This window comes from Fundulus heteroclitus, chromosome 4, assembly GCF_011125445.2.
Source record: "Fundulus heteroclitus isolate FHET01 chromosome 4, MU-UCD_Fhet_4.1, whole genome shotgun sequence".
In the NCBI taxonomy this organism is placed as follows: domain Eukaryota; kingdom Metazoa; phylum Chordata; class Actinopteri; order Cyprinodontiformes; family Fundulidae; genus Fundulus; species Fundulus heteroclitus.
Genome location: NC_046364.1, coordinates 2,481,676 through 2,500,458, shown reverse-complemented (window position 1 = coordinate 2,500,458; position 18,783 = coordinate 2,481,676). Strand labels below are relative to the sequence as shown.

At 40.1% G+C, this 18,783-nt stretch overlaps 1 protein-coding gene across 12 annotated transcripts in view; it reads right to left on the bottom strand.

Annotated features, from left to right (window-relative positions):
- The window catches only part of LOC105937707 (serine/threonine-protein kinase BRSK2), a 156,264-nt gene that overhangs the window by 55,107 nt on the left and 82,374 nt on the right, over positions 1-18,783 (bottom strand). For all 12 annotated transcript variants that reach the window (XM_021324833.2, XM_012879179.3, XM_012879181.3 and 9 more), the window contains exons 2-3: positions 18,327-18,421; positions 1,838-1,923 (exon numbers count right to left, since the gene is read on the bottom strand). In XM_021324833.2, the coding sequence (XP_021180508.2) occupies positions 1,838-1,923; positions 18,327-18,421 (181 nt within the window). The remainder of the gene's footprint in view (positions 1-1,837; positions 1,924-18,326; positions 18,422-18,783) is intronic.

Here is an 18,783-nt window from a genome sequence, read left to right as displayed (position 1 = left end):
TCTGATCCCTCCTCCTGCTTCCAGCCAGTCGTCCCGCGGCCTCCACGTCCGCGCCGCCTGATTTATTAGCAGATTAAGAGAACCCGCTCGAGCGTTTACCTGTCAGCGCGCTTTAAATTAGAAACGCGGCCGGCTGTGATTTGTGAGCGAGAGAATTTCTGTTTGCATGCGTGATGACCATCCGTCGCTGTCCTCGCAACATTAAGAAAACAAACTCCACTTCCATGTGACGGCGCCGGCTTTATCAATTATTGAGCAGCGCATTAAGCGTTGCCGCTGGAGCGCGGCTGCAGCATGCGCCAGATTGATGTGCACAATAAAAGAAGGACCTGCAGGAAAGCCGCTGCTGCAGGCGGCAGGTCGGGCTGATGGGGGAACGGGCAACAATTCACGCTTTAATGAGAATACAAGAGAACAAACAGCTCGTCATGTTTGTCTTCAACGCTCCGCACACAGAACGTAGATTTGATCTGCACAATTACTTTGCTGCTTAACGTTTAACTGATCGTCGGCCTGTAAACGCTGATCTTTATCTGAACCGCTCCTTTTTGCAAACAGCAAAGTTTTTATAGCTCACAACTGCAACGATTCTGAAAAGCAAGTTTGAGGTGCAGGAGTTTGAATGAGTTTGTTTCTCACTGGTAAAACTAGCAGTGAAACAGAACCACACCATGATGCTACCGCTGCCTGACAGCTGCTTCAGCTACAAGTAGTCTGCTTAAAATCATTTATCTAGACCCCCAGAAGCTGCACACTGCAAATAGGGAACTAAAAATAAGTACAATCTTCCTGAAATGAGTGCATTTTCCTTGATTTGAGCAGGTAAATAAAATTATTTGCCAACTGAATGAATATTTTTACCCCGAAAATGAAATAAGATGATGGAGATGAGTTGTTGCTATTTTAAGTGTAAAAATCTTATTCCAATGGCTGATAATCTTTTTTACCTCCTTAAATCAAGGGCAAATACACTCATTTCAAGAAAATGTTATTTACTATTAGTTCCCTTTTTGCAGTGCATGACCCTTTAAAACCATGTAGCTAATTGATTCTATAAATAGCAACTCTACAGATGGGTTAGTGTAATGGTTAAAATAAAGAACTATTTTATTTGATATTATTGGGGTTTTGGGACAAAAGTGACCTTTTTAAAAAAAATAAATACATGGAGCATGCATTGCAAAATTAATAAAGAACTATAATTTTGTTTTTATTATTTCGGTTTTGGGAAAAAGGTTACCTTTTTTTAAAAAAAAATTCATGCTAAAGGGAACTAAAAGTACTGTAAGTAACATTTTCTTGAAATGAGTATATTTTCCTTGATTTGAGCAGCTAAATAAGACTGTTTGCCAATGGAATTAGTATTGTTATCCCTAAAATAAGATAATTAGATATACTGCACTTGAAGTGAAATGATGGAGATGAATATCTCTTATTTTAAGTATAACAATCTTATTCCACTGGCAAAGAGTCTTATTTAGCTGCTCAAATCAAAGAAAAATACACAAATTTTAAGCAGATTTTACTTACTTTTAGTTCCCTTTTTGCTGTGTGAGGACAAAAACTGCTAGTGTGTAGGTTACTGTTGTCACATTTATATGTTAAGAAACACAGCAAAAAGCACTATTCTTTATCATTTTTGGTGGTTTATGAGTCAATGTGGAGGACATAATTTAACTGATGATTGAGTGCTGCTCAATCAGCCCAATCAGGTAATAATGGCTCATCCCTGACCAGAAATTTGGACTTTTGCATTTTTTTGTTCAGCGATCTCAGACTTCATAGAAAAGAAAAATCACATAAAAAAGACAGATAAACCCTTGGAAAATGAACTTACAGGTATTTCTTGTTTTCATAGACGTCGTGCAGCTTCAGAACGTGAGGATGCTCGATGAGTTTCAGAATGGCGATCTCCCGCTCCACCTGCAGGGAAAAAACACAAACACCATCAGCCACAAACCACTAATCGGACTCAGACTGGGACTGGAAACATCGTGGACCTGCTGCCAGAACATCTGATGAAAACGGACGCACGCAGCATCTTTCAGTCACGCCGTATCAATCAGAGAAAGTGGCTGTGGACGGGTTTCACACCCGGGTTGTTTGGAGGCAGCTGAAGCAGAAATTCACACTTTAACTCCACCTAATCGGTTCACTTGTAGCCCTGAATGATCTGCGACGTTGTTGTGTTTAAAGTCTGACACTTTTAGTTTAACACCAATGTGTTAGAGCAACCGGCCGGTCACGCTTGGATAATCAGAAACAAGAAAACCTGCTTGCTGCAGCGACAGAAAATGGAAATGATTTCTGTTCTCACGTCATCTCCTTCAGGCCGGAGGGGAAAGAATGACAAGACGGAACCGGCTTGTGTGGTTAAATAGCTAAAATTCCCCAAATTAACAGAGAAAAGGGAGAAATCAAGACTGAAACAGAGCAAGAAACATAAATATAGTGTTGCTTTATGGATAAATATGCAGATCAGCTTCAGAGAAAAGCCTGTAGTTCTGTCAGTTTGCTGCTCGGGTTCAGGCAGGCGTGGGTTAGCACCACACCAGGCTGGAAAGACAACAGCAATGACCCTAGAAACACTGCCGCCCATCATCCTGCGCCTTTTACAAGTAATGGTGGAGAACAATTGGTTTCAAACACATTCTTCAAGAATTTCTATTTATTTTTTTATTCAAGGAAATGAACACATTCTTTCACTTGACATGTTTCTTTACTGTTCTTTGGTTAATGACTATAGTGTTACTTACTATTACTATTGAGCCTTAATAAGGATTTTGCTTCCTCAAAAAGGTCTTAGATATCTCACAACTAATTTTCCAAGTATTTTAGTACTTAAACACAAAAAAGCTTGTTACTTACAGTACTTTTAGTTCACTTTTTGCAGTGCCTGTTCCATGTATTTTTAATTTTTTTTTAAAAAGGTCACTTTTTCACCAACACCCCACTAATAGAAATAAAATGATAGTTCTTTATTTTAACCATTAAACTAACCCATTTGTAGAGTTGTTATTTATAGAAACAATTAGCTGCATGGTTTTAAAGGGCCATGCACTGCAAAAAGGGAACTTTAAGGGTTATTTTTGTGTAAATTGTGCCTCAGAGTATTTTTTCCTTCTCTCTAGCAGGAGCCTCACCTGAGTGTGATTAAATGAGCAGCCGTAGACACACCTGAGCGGGCCGATGGCCGAGCTGACAGGGCGGATTCTACACCTCTTTGACAACACTTAGATAAAACCTAATATTTATTAGCATTTAGATTTCATTTCCCTTTGGGATTAATAAAGTATTTTTTGGATTGAATACATAATTAATGCTACAACAACTTTATTACCACCATCATCATTTCAAAGACCTGCAAACTGTCACATTTTCTGTTAATATTCTATTTCTCATCACTATAAAATCGTCCGTATTGTCAAGCATTGATAACAGAAGGACGCGGTGAGCAAATGAATCAACATGGAAATGGAAATGAATATAAAAACCGTCGATGGAGGGATTTTTTATTAAGGCAGAATCCCCTGCAGGCGTTTTTGCTTTTTCTGGGCCTGTCTGCAGATGCAGAGCGCTGAATGAATCATATCCAAACCGCAGCAGTGAGGTGGAGTAAAAAGGGCCAGAAAAATGCAGAAGTGCCTCTTTAAGCACTCCTGCTTCGCTTCAAGAGGGAATTAATTTCCTTTACTTATGTTTAAACAGAACCACGGGAATCATGGGTGATCCAATGAGGATATAAAAAAAAAATGCAGATCAATCGTGTGAAAGGATGAGCTGACAAGAGAAGGGCAGAAGGAAATGTAATGAAGCTGATGTTAATCAGTGGAGGCAGGAAGGTGTAGGCTGGATGAGGGGATAATCACAACATCCCAGCTGAGCATGTCCAGGTCGCCCTGTGTGGCTCCGGCTGGCAGCAGGGCGGGTTCTGACTGCGGTCCCACCCAGCAGCAGCGCCGCTCTCCCCCGGCCTTTTTGGAAATGAGACCTTAATGAATTAATATTGACTCAGGCTGTCAGATTCCAGTAGATTAGGAGGATTTAAAGGCCCGATGAAGGAGACTTCCTCATCTAGTCTGATCTGCTCCCGCAGCGCCGGTTAGAATGAGTTGAAAATCCTCAACCAACTCAGACCTAAACACATCAACTTCTTATCAGTGAAGCAGCAAGTAAATAAGTGGAGGAGGAAGAAACTCTACAAACCCCTGATACTTCAGGCCAAAACTAACCGACGCGGCGATCGATGCATGAATATTATTGTGGTTTTAAAAATTGTTTTTTTATTTAAATGCATCATCTTGGTTCTACTTTGCTCTAATCTTTGGGGCTGTTTGAAGGTAAATAGAAGAGTTAATGCTGAATGTGCTGAAGGGTGAATTTCTTCCTCACTGTTATCTAAGTGAGGAAGAGTGTGATGCTGTGTTCTCAGAGCTGTGATTGGTTGATTCAAGAACCAAACAAAAACAACAACAAAAAAACAACACAAATGAGCTCCTAGTAGTCAGTGGAGATAAACGAACCGATTTGACTAATTAGATTAACGAGTGACATGATGATGAAACTTAAATAACCACATCATTTATTGAATAACTGTCACAGAGCATTAAAATGTTTGAACGCACCTTATTTACATTCTCATCCTTATTTTGGTTTGCTTCTTATGTTTACTCACCATGCTGGTAATTTTACTCCTTCATCTATTTGATATCAATGTGACGCCACTAAGAGCTACTTTTAGCTTTAGGATTATTTGGGAACACGAGCACACAACGTTACATCGCTGGGAAGGGAAACAATTCTCCAAACCCACCTGGGCCGATGTGAGAAAAGCCATTTCTTCCTAAATCTGATACCTGGTTGCTCCACCTTTGGGAGCAACAGCTGGCATAAAGTTTTTGTGATTTTTCTTTTTCCTCCTGCAAACTTCTGGCTTGATCTTCTCTGCAGAATCCTTTCAATTCAGCTGCATTACAATTTTTTTGTTCTAACTCCAGACTTTAACTAGGCCATCCCAAACCCCTCATCAGTGCTTTTTTAGACGTGAGCCTGCTGGTTTGATTAGGATCATCGTCCTGCTTAAGGTCACAAACTGATGGTTGGCTTCAGATTTTGTTGAAATCACACAGAAAACTAATTCATAAACCAGTTTATTTTCTCTCATCATTGTTAGTATCTTAATTGTTGTGTTTACAGGTGAGCCCTGACTGCCTTCCCCACAGGGCTGGACGGCATAAAACAAAAGCATATTGATAAAATAGAAACTATATTGATCGATATTGACAGTCATTAATTATCAACAAATTCAAAACACATATTTTAAGTGCAGCCCTGACCATTTATGCTGCTGTTTAGCAACTCATTTTTAGACACAGACACAAACACTGAATTCAAGCTCAACCCTTTATTCAACCAACTTTTTTACCAAAACTGCAAGTTTTTAAAAAAGAATGTGTGCTCTCTGAACTCTTTGAAGGGGGCGGAGCTTGGTTCCTGGTTCTGTATTTGTGATTGGTTGGGAGGATAATGACTGTAATATTAACTTACATTGTATATACATTATATGTTGCATTCTAGCCTATAATGTATATGATATCTCCCTGTAGCTCTACGCTTCTCCAGGAGTGAATGCTGCTTGTCGGGACTTTGATGCAATCAACTGGTTTCCTTATACAGGACATTTTTGACCAATCTGTATAATCTGACCCTATCAATATAATCTGATTGAATTTGACTTTGTAAAGTGCCTTGAGATGACATGTTTCATGAATTGGCGCTATATAAATAAAATTGAATTGAATATGTATACATTATAGGCTAGAATGCAAAAAAAAGGAAAACTCTTATTCTATTGAACTTTTTAATCTATCATCGATATACGTCTAGCGATTGATATATATCGTTATTGAAATATCGTCCAGCCCTACTTCATCATGTCCATGACTCTTCACCGAGGTCTTCCTCTTTCCTCGTTATCCAGCTGGAAATCAGGCCTCATCAATCCCAAACGTTCCGATATTCCAGCTTCACTTCCAGGATGTGATTCTTCTGTATTTTCCGTCACAGTCCGCACGCATCGCCATCGTCTCCACCTTCACACATCAGCCTGAGACGCCATCAGATGTAATCAGCTCTGTTCTCATCCCTCCTCTGCCAGGCTCTCACTGTGCAGCCAGGCAGAGGCTAATTAAAGACACGTACCAGGTAAGCGGGCTCTGAACCCGGCGCCCCCATGAGGAGGCTGCGACACTCATGCTCATTACACTCCATTATGTCCCATATGGTTTTTTTAATGTGCCGTAATAACGCGTGCTGCGATGGGTGGTGGAAGGTTGCAGGTGAAAACGCAGGCTTACTCATCGTTCACCGTTGAGCAAAGACGGCACAAATGTGTCTCTTATTACAATCCAAGTGAATAAAAAGGTGATTATTATTATGTTTAAGCCTCTAATAAGTCATGTTATGCCGGACGCAGACAAAAAAAAAAAAAAAAAAAAAGAGCCGCTTTGAATTTAATTACTTCCAGGATGTCTGAGATATTTATACAAAGCAATTAGCGCTGGTTCTATTCATGTGTTGTGGGAGAAATGGAAATATATGTGTGACATTTCACAGCCAAGTCTCTCCATACTGAGAAACCTCATTACATGTGCCAACGCTCTGCGTTCCTCAGAACGTGAGACGAGAAGTCAGCGTGGGGACGTCATGGTCATCCAGAGTTCAACCTCTGCTGCCTTTTTTATTCGTTTCCTCCTCAGCAGAACCTTCTCTGCCTCCCAGGATGCTTTGCTGCGCCTCAGATGAAACTTTTGCCATCTTCAACCAAGTCACAGCCTCTAAGGTCCAACTGAAGAGGTACCAGCACTTCTTACTTTTGTCCTGTTTGGATCTTTGCTGATCTAATCCAGTAAATCAGTTTATTGAGATTATCTGTTCAGTGTTCAGATTAGGGCGATGGATCCAAGTTTTGAACCCCACAGACTGCCACTCTGGGTCTCTGGGCAGCTAAAATGGGCTAAAAGCAGAGAACACGTTTCACTGGAATGTACACTCACCGGCCACTTTATTAGGTACACCTGTCCAACTGCTCGTTGACGCAAATGTCTAATCAGCCAATCACATGGCAGCAACTAGATGCATTTAGTCGTCAAGACAATCTGCTGCTGAACGAGGAAGAAAGCTGATTTCAGTGACTCTGAATGTGACTTGGTTGTTGGTGCCAGAGGTCAGAGGAGAACGGCCAGACTGGTTGGAGCGGATAGGAAGGCAGCAGTAACTAAATTAACCACTCATTCCAACCAAGGTTTGCAGGAGAACATCTCTGAAGGTACAGCAGGTGGAACCTTGAGGCTGATGGGCTACAGCAGCAGAAGACCACACCGGGTACCACTGCTGTCAGCCAAGAACAGGAAACTGAGGCTATAATTCACACAGGGTCACCAAAACTGGAGAATAGAAGATTGGAAAACGTTTCCTGATCTGATGAGTCTCCATTTCTGCTGCAACGTTCAGATGTTAGGGTCAGAATCTGGCATCAACATGAAAGCATGGATCCATCCTGCCTGGTATCAACGGTTCAGGCTGCTGGTGGAGGTGTGATGGTTTTCTAGGCCCACTTTGGGCCCCTTAGTACCAACAGAGCAAACGCCACAGCCTACCTGAGGATTGCTGATCATGTCCATCCCTTTATGACCAGTGAGCCATCTTCTGATGACTACTTACGTCAGGATAATGCTCCATGTTATAAAGCACCTAATACCTAATAAAGTGGCCGGTGAGTGTATGTTGCAATGACAAATAAAGCAGATTATTATTCTATCTAAGGAATTTACTTTATATGCCTTTAAATCTCATTTGTCACCCAGGATGTTAGTCAATCCTGTCTTAGTCACGTTTTTCTCCTTTCAAACTTAGAGGTACGGTCCGGAACTACTTCGGTTCAGAGTGCAGCCCGTATTTACTTCCTGGTTCCTCAGCCAATCATATGAGAGTTCCCAGGGTTCTCAAAACAGAGCGCAGCATTTGGTATTTTATGTTGGTAAAAGAGCAGCAGCCTGCAAACATGGAAGCCAGTAAGAGAAGCGGACCAGAACCAGAACAGAATACATCATCATAGACATTTCCTGTGGAAGTAAAACACCGTTGAGAAATGGCTGAAGGCGTTGTGTATTTGTTGTTCCGATTTCTAACACTAGGTGTCAGTACTACTTATTGCTCCTTTAAATAGTCTGCCAGAACCAAAATAACGTGTTTGTTTTAGCTCCAACTAGTCATCATTTATGCCGACCTCCTAGAAGGCATACATAATCGTTAACGCACATGTTCAACCGCTCAATTTGCACTGTTAAAAATAGAAAATATTAACAGTAACTGTAACGTCATTTGTCTTTATATAGGGACAAATGCAATAAGCATGTGTGTGGTGAACGTTTCAAGACAAGCTAAAAGTTTATTAATTTGTCACATATGGTTTGGTCTACCTCAAGAAAAAAGATCAGTTATAAAAAAATATGTTAATGCAAGTTTATCATTTGAATAAAAGAACAGCAAGGAAACTGTAATTTCTAACCAAAAGCGCAAAACCTCTATTTATTTCAGACATTTACACTTTCTTCTTATTCCTGCTCAAAGAACTCCAAGAAGAAAAAAAAGAACTAAAGTTACCCTAACCGTCAGACAGCTAAATGTAAGTTTAGGATATTAAGAAAGTTCAACATTCCAGCATCTCTAAAGTTAACGGTCTAATTTTATCAACATCGTCCCTCTCCTGGTTTCATGTTCAAAACCTGCCAACACGCATTTTCCTCCGAGCCACGTCTAATGCCAGCAAACTCCTCCGATCAACGCCTCCTCGCGTCAGAGCTCCTCTTAATGAATTATGAGGATTGACTCCAGCTACGGCGCGCCTCTTCCAAATCTCTCTTTAATTGAAACACGATGCAGGGCCGAGGGGCACCGGGGGCCATAAATTGGAACATCCGCTCGGTAATCAAACCGCCATCTGTTGCCGTGACGTCCAGACGTTCTGGGAAGTGAGCGGAGAGCCCGGCTCGCTCTGCGGTCCAATCAGCACCGTGACGAGGGGTTCGACAGACAGAAGAGCGTCTGGGCGCTTTATGTGGCGACACAAATCCATTCAGCGGGTCTGCGCGTTGATACGCTAATAAACCAGGAGAGGAAAAATCAAGAAAATAGGACAGGAAGACAAAAACAATTAAAAGGGCAGAAGGAAAGACATTAAAGACGGTTAAAAAGAAGAGACTGGGGTAAAAAATAAAAAGTGGAAACATGAGGAAACAAACATGGGATCATTGAAGATGCTCAGTCAGCTGATTTACAGATTAACCTTCAGGATTTGTGAAAACATCTAAAAAAAAAAAAAAAAAAAAAAAAGCAATGCAATTGTTGAAATTATTTGCAATTTTCTTCTTCTTTTTTAGGTCTTCAGATCCAGTGGAGGAGGAAATTACAGAATCATGAACCAAAAACATCAGTGAGCCCTCTGTTGCTGCTCCTCTGGTTTTCCTCACCTCTGCTGATGTAGAAATAATATTCTCCATCAATCAGGTTCTGGCTGAAAGATCCGATCTGACGGAGCCAATATTAATTCCAACAGTTGGCTTGTTAAATTGATTGTCTTTTTCCTGAAGAGATGTTTTTTTTGTTGGGTGAAAACAAGTCTAGTTTTGTGTAATATTATAAAAGGAGAAACCCAAGGCTCTATTTGAGGCTCCATGTTTTTAAATAACACTGAGAAGAATATGGCTTTGACTGAAGTACAGTTCTATGCAGATTATGTTTTACTCAGTTCTAAACCAATGACAAACTTTTCAGCAGCAAAAGGCATCGCTGCACAGCTTGAAGTTGGTCTTTAATTTCAATTAAACTAAATTAACATTGCTTTCCAAAAACAACTATCGAATCTAGAAACAAAAATGTACTTCTATTTAAACTTCAATATGTGTGTAGTTAGCTACAGGTTAGCCAGAGTCAATATTGGCCAAAAAAGAAAAAGAAAACTTAAAATCAAAGGTAAAGGTATTAAAGTAAATTAAAGGTCAGACTAGGACTTTATCATAGACAACGGGCCGGCCTTAACCTTCTGACTATGCGCGTTATGAGCCGTTACTCTTTACATTTTTTTAACAAATTCACTGGTATATGTTGAAGTACAAAGCTTCACCAGATCTGCGTAGTTCTTAACGCCTTCAAATACTTGTTGTGATTTATAATCCTTTGGTTGGGTTCTGTTCAGAGACAAACTGATTATTTCACAACTTGGAAGAACCATGTTCTCTTGATTTAAACATATGAATACATTTCATATCACACTAAAGATTAATACTTTTGTCTCTCTGGGAAGGTCTAAAGCTTTTTTTCAGGACTTCTGTAATCTTAATCTAATCTTAAAGTGGACCTTGCAGACGTACCATGAAGACTCTGGCTTGTATGTTGATGTTCGGGTTAAGCTTCCAGCTGATTTCTTAGAGTTCAACCACAAACATTCTCCACTGTTTCTGCCAGTTCTGCTTTTCTTTATTTTCCATTTGCAGCTAAAATGCTGTGAGATCTCTGCCCGTTAACTTTGATATCCCCTTTAGTCAACCTGGAGGTTTTATTTGGACCCAGCTGACTGGGAACAACCAGAATTTGTCTCCAGACGGATTTTTTTTTCAGTCAGCTGCAGCAGCTCGCTACGGTCTGCAGGCTCTGCAGTAACTGCAAACTGATTAGATCTGGGCAGGTTTTTGTTTTAGAAACTGACATTTTTAACACTGTTTTCCTGAATGCTAAGTGATTCCATATATTATAATAATAACAACTATGTTTGATTCTTCTGACGTGTTATTTAAAAAGTAAGAATGCTTTGTTGTGTGTTAAAACAAGTTTCTGTCACGTGACTTCAATCAGAGTAAAACAACAGACTGAACATCCTCCAAGAGTAATAATTACAGAAAAAAGATAAGCAAATTAAAAAAGGAAGACTTTGAAATACAGTATAAAATATAAATTAAACTGAACTAAACTACAGGTACATCTAAATTCAATAAAATATCACCAAAGAAAATCATTTATTTCAGTAATTCAATTGAAAATGCGAAGCTTTAAATACATCAATTTCAAAGATTTATGTATTTAAAGTGTGGCTCATCGCCTTCATGCCATGTCGCATTAGTGCAGAAATTCATACAAAAGGAGTCCAGACCCGGTTCTGAGTGCAGATACTCTAAACGACATGGACATACTTTTAAATAGGCCCATTTTTATCGATTAAAAACCTCTCTATGAAACAGAATTTGGGGTTTTTAATCCATCCACTGTCAAACAGAATAATTATTTTGAATAGAACTGAAACAAACGTTTAGATTACATTTTAATGTATTGCAGTGATCCTTCCGGTCTTTTTTGTTGCTGCACAAACTATTTCCAGAAAGATCAACTGTGAAATTAAAAGAAGAGTAAAGTAAGAGGAAGGAAAGGAAACGAAGAAAAGGTCCAGAGAAAACAGCAGAGGAGACGTCATCATGAGCAGAGAGAACCTCCCTGATGGGGAAACGCTGGGCAGGGAGCCCAGTTTTGTTTTTTTGTTGTTTTTTTGTTCACACAGACGTCTGATGAGTGAGATGAAGTCAGCAGCCTTCACCGCCTCTTCTCTGTGCAAAACCATCAGACAACATCCACCTACAGCAATCATCCACGCACAGAGCATCGGATTAGGGTCAGCGGTGAATCACAGAAGGTCGGATGCTCTCTTCAGTGACGGATCACGGAGTTCCTCGACGTTCAACAACAAAACCAGAGAAAACTTCGGTTACTTTGAGCCGGACAACAGAGAAGCAGCACAAACACTCCTGATAAAGACTCCTGGTTTCCAGTCGATTCCTCCATCTGTAGTTCCTCTAACTGGATTTCCTGTTAGCAGCGACAACCTTCAGCTCTAAAAACCACCGCAGCTGTGTGGGTGCAGGCAGGGGACACTTGTTTCTGTACTCGGAACAATAAACGGGCCACATCATGCTTACACATCCTTCTGTTTCACAACTCATCCAGCTGTGGTCTGTATAAAGTGAAACTGCAACGCTTTGGTCTGAATTCCTCGTCTTTGTGGCCCCACAGTCTTTTACTCTTGTTCTGAGGCGCGTCTTAAAACAACTCGTTTTGGTGCCGTCCCTTTAAATCTATTAATCCTTCATTAATCCTCTCCAGGAAACTATAAGAACTTGTTGCTCTACGGGCAGAGAGAGGAAAATATCCAGTCTGTCCCTCTGACAGACACACCGCAGAAAGAACCTACCTTTAGTTCCCTTTCTAAGCAACATCTCCAACAGACCACAGCTGGACCTCTCATCCTGCCAACGCCGCAGTTTCTGTCATAATGCTTTGCAGCTTTGCAGCTTTGCTGGTGAAAGTTAAATATCCATAGGTAACGTTAGGAGGCTTGTGAACGTTGGAGACTGCGCTCCTCCACGTTGACCTTATGACAGTTTAATGAATCTGCCCTTATCTTTGACAAAATTAATATATGGATCATTATTATCTTCAAATTGTTATGATTCCATATATAGTTTTGCTTCATGGTCATGTACTGCAGACACCATATTTATTGTTTTCTCTTATAACCTCATAATCCAAGCTCACCCAGCAGGACTAATGAAACAAGCTACACCAACGTAGAATCTCCAGACCACCTGCGTTACATTAACTCACAGTCTACCGTGTATATAGCCCTAGATTCTGTGTATATATATATATATATATATATATATATATATATATATATATATATATATATATATATATATATATATATATATATATATATATATATTGTATATAGATATATAGACATAATATATAGACAATATATTATATATATTGTCTATATATATATATATAGACAATATATATATATATATTGTCTGCGCCATCAACACCAAGTCAAATTTCTTGTAAGTGCAAACCTGCTTGCCAATAAACTTGATTCTGATTCTGACTAACTATAGACAAGGTGGTTGGTCTGCAGCTAAGCTGCTTTGCAGGCTAACCAATCAGACGTTACGGTTATCTATTAACCGCAGATAAAAGAATATGGACCACATTTAAAAATGTACCATTTTTTCCAACACTTATGCGACAGACTGGCGACCTGTCCAGGATGTACCCCGCCTCTCGCCCAGTGAACGCTGGAGATAGGAACCAGCACCCCCCGCGACCCCATGAGGGATAAAGCGGTTCGGAAAATGGATGGATGGACTTATGGGGATGTATTTTAATAATTTTTTTTATTAGTGAGACAAAATAATTTCTCCATCATTAAAATGAGTTAATGATTACATAAGAAGCACATTGTTGAGGGATGTATGAAAACAGAGAGAATAAGCAGTTGGACTTCCTCTGGTGTGTGAGGTTCTGCTGGGGAATGTCAGTGTGTGCTGCACTGTGAACAAAGCTAAAACTCAAAACGCAAACCTCCACAAAGTTCATCATAAAGGCAGCAGGAAAAAAGCAACGACCGAGCCGCAGCAACATCTTTAAATGTCAAACAAGATGGAGCGAAACGGGCAGATGTTTAAACATGGACGCACGTTCTCAGCCTCATTCTGAGCTCTAAGGCTGTGATTCCATCAACAGAAACACGTCAGCAGAGCTCAGAGGAGCAGGAAAAAGCACAAACTCTGCAGAGAAGTGCAGCGTCTGCTTCCTTCGGCCCAGTTATGCATCTCTGAGGGAAGCAGAACGAGCTGCTGGATGATTACCTGACAGACACAAAGGTGCAAAGCTAACGGTGCACAATGTGTGCTGGGCTGTTACCGAGCACGAAAGCATCTGACTGCCTCCTCCTAGCTCAGGTTTTTAAAGGGAATCATGAAGGAAATATCATCATCTCTCTTTAGGGATGAATTCATTCATCCCATGAGAGTTTAATATTTCAACAAATTCAGATAATTGAAATTATATTTCAGCATTACATGCAACGGGACTGACCTAAAGATTAACAAACTTCAGCTCCAACATCTTCATCTTCTTCTCAGATGAAGTCGCTGACTGCCAGCGTCCTCCTCAGGCCCGTCGTGGTTCACACAGGCAGCGCCACATTTCTCACACCGAGACTGCTAACCGATCCCTAACCCCGCAGAAGACCTTCAATTTTAAGCTGTTTTACTTACTTAAAGGTTAATAGGTGAAGAAATGTGGACTGTGGTTACATTAAGTGTTTAATTCCTGACTGACGGCTTGCTATAAAAGACGTATAACTCCACTCTGTCCTTCATTAGACAGAATAAAGTCTGGGACATGATCACTGAGACATCTCTGAGCATCAAATACGATCAAACCTGAGTTTGCTTCTAAGTCTGAGAGCAGATCCACAGGGAAACCCACGGAGGGAGACCCACCGAGGGAAACCCACCGAGGGAAATCCACCGAGGGAAACCCACCGAGGGAAATCCACCGAGGGAAACCCACCGAGGGAAACCCACCGAGGGAAACCCACCTCTCTGGACTGACATTGGTTAATTGAGGTTTTATGGATGCATTTAAGGAAAAAGCCCAAATTGATTTATTTGATTCAAACACAGCCAGATCAAATAACTAATTATTCTTAAAGTTTGTGTTGTGCAGATTGCTAAAAAAAAATGTAAAAGGCTCAGGTCTTCTGGCTCCAGCCTGCTCTGCAGAACCAGAACCAGAACCAGACATGGAGAAGCAGCATTTAGTTTCTATGCTCCACTGATCTGGAACAAACTCCCAGAAAACTGTAAAAGTGCGGAAAGCCTGAGTTCCTTTAATTCAAGATTAAAAACACATTTGTTCAGGATTGCCTTCTATTTTTCCATGTTTTATTTTGTTTCTACATTTTATTCCTACTTGCTTTTATTCTGTCTTATTTTCCTATATTTTAATCATGTAACGCACTTTGCATTGTCTCTGTACTGAAATGTGCTATAAAAATAAATTTGCCTTGCCTTGCCTTCTGTGCAGTTAGCTCCCCCTGCTGGGCGTTATGGGTGTTACTGCTCCAGCGTGCATTTAGTGCAATCTGCTTTGTGAATCCAGTGCGGAAACAAAACAGCTGCTTTACTTATGCACTGCTTCATAAATTTCCAACAGCGCTGTCTGTAATTTATAATTATATTAAGTGTAAATTGAATTTGTATGAATTGGTCCCAATTTATGGGATTTTTACCATATATCATGCCTGTAAAGTTTCATTTAAGGCTGCTGCTCCTCTTCACTAGTCATGAATAAAACATTTAAATGTGGAACTCTAATCTAAAATGAAAATTAAATGGTTAAAGAGGAAATACTGGCACCTCTCCTTCTGCATGAAGCAGGTAAGGCTGGTCCTAAGAATCAGGAGCGTTTCCCTTTAGGAGTGGATGCTGTTTAATGTGAGAGACGCGTTCAGTTCAGAGAAAATATGAACCTCCTTCCACTGAGATTCACACCACGACCTCCAGCAGCCAGGAGCCGCTCAGCAGCGAGCTCCCCACCCTGACCTCCACATATCACCGATTCATTTCACCCTAAACTCTCTGTTAAAGCCATCCTGGCAACGTTTATTAAATGTTCCTTCACTCAGCGACAGACTTCGCAGGAGCGTCCGCGTTAACAGCCAATTAACCGAATAGCGAGGCAGAGTTCCCCGCGCCGCCCATTAAGATAAAAGCGGCAAGGTCACATGACCTCCACCAGCTCATCTCCCATCAAACTGCCGCACAGTTTCATAACGATGCACTTCATGCTGGAACAGAGGCGAAGAAAGAGGTGAAAAGAGTCTTTTTTTAGCAGAAAATTGGCCTCTGCTGATGATTAACAGACCATCCAGTCTCTGTGTGACTCTCACACTGACTCAGTCTATCTGCAGCTGCAGCCGGCCTGTCTTTACGTGACAGCAGCGCAGACTAAAACTCTGTAAATGCTGACAAAAACTGACATTTTAAAATCCCTGAGTGTGACTAAGAGAATATATTAAGGCTGAGAGCTGTAAAAAAAAGAAAAAAGGCCGTCAAATTGGCACACAGAACTCTATTCTGACGTTATGAAAAAAAAAAAAACCTCGACCAGGCATTGACTGTACTTTACTCTGCAGCAAAGCTAAGTTTGGCAGAATAGGTTTAATTAAATGTTTTTAATTTAAAATTACATCTAGCTTCAACATGTCGGTAAAGAAATCGAAATGTGCAAGACGGACGTACGATCCCCTGATTCTCATCTTTAAAGCTGAACTACAGCAGCTTTTCACAGTTTGTTGCTTTAAAACCACAAACTTTGTTTTAATGAGGACAGAAAATGATGCAAGGATTTATTGTTTGGGTCATTTGCATTTATCCAGAGCAACCAATTAGCTTCAGACGTCAGCTGATGGGTAAACCGTTGTTTAAAGCTGCAAGCGCAGTGAGAGGTGGATCTACAAAGTGTTGAGCTAAAAACAAGATCAGTCAAAAGAGTTTCAGAATATTATTCAGTAAATAAATTAAAAACATTAATCCTTTCACCACTTATTCTGTAAATCTTCTGGTTTGATCACATAAAATCCCCCAAAATATATTGAAGTTTGAGCAAATGAGAAAAGGTTGAATACTTTAGCAAAGCGCTGCACCGAGCAGCAGAGAGGGCCATCAGCAGCCGTCGGTATTAGATGGAGCTGGATTAATCTGAATTACTCTAATTCATTAACCCTCTGATCGGAAGATGGTTAAATCAATCAATAAATGCTATTTTTCAAGGTTTAAATTCATTAATGAGGAGCATTTTGTTTTATTCCCAACTTCTCAGGTCAGAAACATATCAAATAAAAGGTCAGAGACGTATGCTTAGATCCAAATGTGAGAAAAATCTTGTTATTGCTCCTTTTTCTGTTTGGTTAAATGTGCAACTTGCATTCAGGATCTTGCAGCATTTTTTTATTTTTTTTTTATTTCAAGCTAAACGCTGGTCATTTTTAATTAATTAAAACAAAAAAGTAAAAATGTTGTTTTAAATGCAAGAAATCTGAATAAACGCCAACAAGTCAGAACCGAGAGGAAAATGTGGTTTTATATCTTATTTATAATGTAGTACAGGAATTGTAATATTTTATTTAAAAAAATTACATTTTTTTGTGTATTTTGTTGGGATAAAATAGTAAAAATCGGGATTTAGTTATGAATTATTTGAATGTGCATGCTAATTTACTGTAACATTTTGTAAAAAGATGAAATAAAATTAATTCTAACATATTTGGAAAGTGATTTTTCTCATAAGTGTACCTGGTATCTGGATTTGCCATGTCCTGGATGACTGAGAATCTTCACAAGCATCATCTGGTTGTATTTATCAGAAGAAGAATGACTATTATTTACCAATTTTTTAAAGAGCAATACGTAAAAAAGTATTTTTAACTGAGAAAAAGTTAGAAATATTTACTTAATATTAATATCTTCATGTAATTATGATTTGTGTTTGTGCAAAAAATCTATTAAATTCACGTAGTTTAACTAGAAAACGTTAAGGAAAATTTACTTAATCTATTCACAAACGTCAAGCTTTGCACTTGATGTTTGTGTTTGTATAATTTACTAGATAATTGTAATTGAGGTATATTTAAATATATATAATATATTTAGTTAAAAAAGGTGAGTGCAAATTGTTACTAGTTAGTTTTATCAGTGCAGAAATAATCTGACTGATGCATCTCTGCATTTCTGATCCTATAGAGACGTAACTTTTCTCTGAGAAACGACCAAACAAGGAGAAAGGGGAAAAAGCGCGTCACACACGGCCGGAGACGCTGTCCGCCGTCACATGGCACACGTGACTCACGCCGCCGTCCATTTAGCTGCCTCCACCTGTTTGTTCACCGCGTAGGAGGGACGGCGGTAACACAAAGAGCCGGCGCCTGTCCGCTGCGTGAGCCCCAACACCTGCTCTCTTCCAGACTGCAGCCGGGTCAATACGTGTGGGTGACACGGTGACAGCTTTAAAGCGCACCTGCATCACTTTCTGCGCTATTTCTGGCTCCTGTGGGAGTGAAACGCGGACGTCTCTGCAAAAACCGCCGTTCAACAAGCTTAAAACTCCCAGGACAATTTCCTGCTAAAGAAAACTGACTGAATGACTTTGTCTCACTGTGTTGTGGATCAGATTAGCCTGTAAGTACTCTACCAGAGAGAAACATCAGATAAGAGCTTCAGAAAAGCTGCAGAATCAACCATAGACAGTTTAATCCAACCAGAACAGTAGAAGTACTTTAGAGAATCCTTAAATTATCACCATGAAGGCATCAGAAGTCACCAGCGTAACAGCGTCAGTGGAGTAATGTCATTTTCCTCAAACGGTCTTACCTTCATAAGAACGGACTCGCTGAGCTTTTCTCTGTTGACGATCTTTATGGCGACCTTCTGACCCGTCACACAGTGGATGCCCAGCTTCACCAGACCTGAAACACACACATTAAACCACATCAGAGCCAATCAGGACGGACTCCTGATATTCACAGATTTGGAAAGAAAAAAACTCTTTAAAAATTCAGTCAAAAGTCCTGATTAGATGTTGCAGCTATGCTGACGATCCGTATTCACCAAGAATCCTCAGACTGAAAGCAGCTCTTAGTGATGTCAGTCTAGGAATAAAGTGTAAGATTTTTCTTAGAAGTTCACCTCGATGAGATAAAAGTTATTCACTAAGCATCTCAGGCCTTCAGAGAGCTCCTAAAGTGGAAAATGTCAGGAGTGGGGAGGACTTTTAGAGCCTCAGAGTCTGAAGCAGGAAGATGGTGGAAACAGAGAGATCTGATTGGCT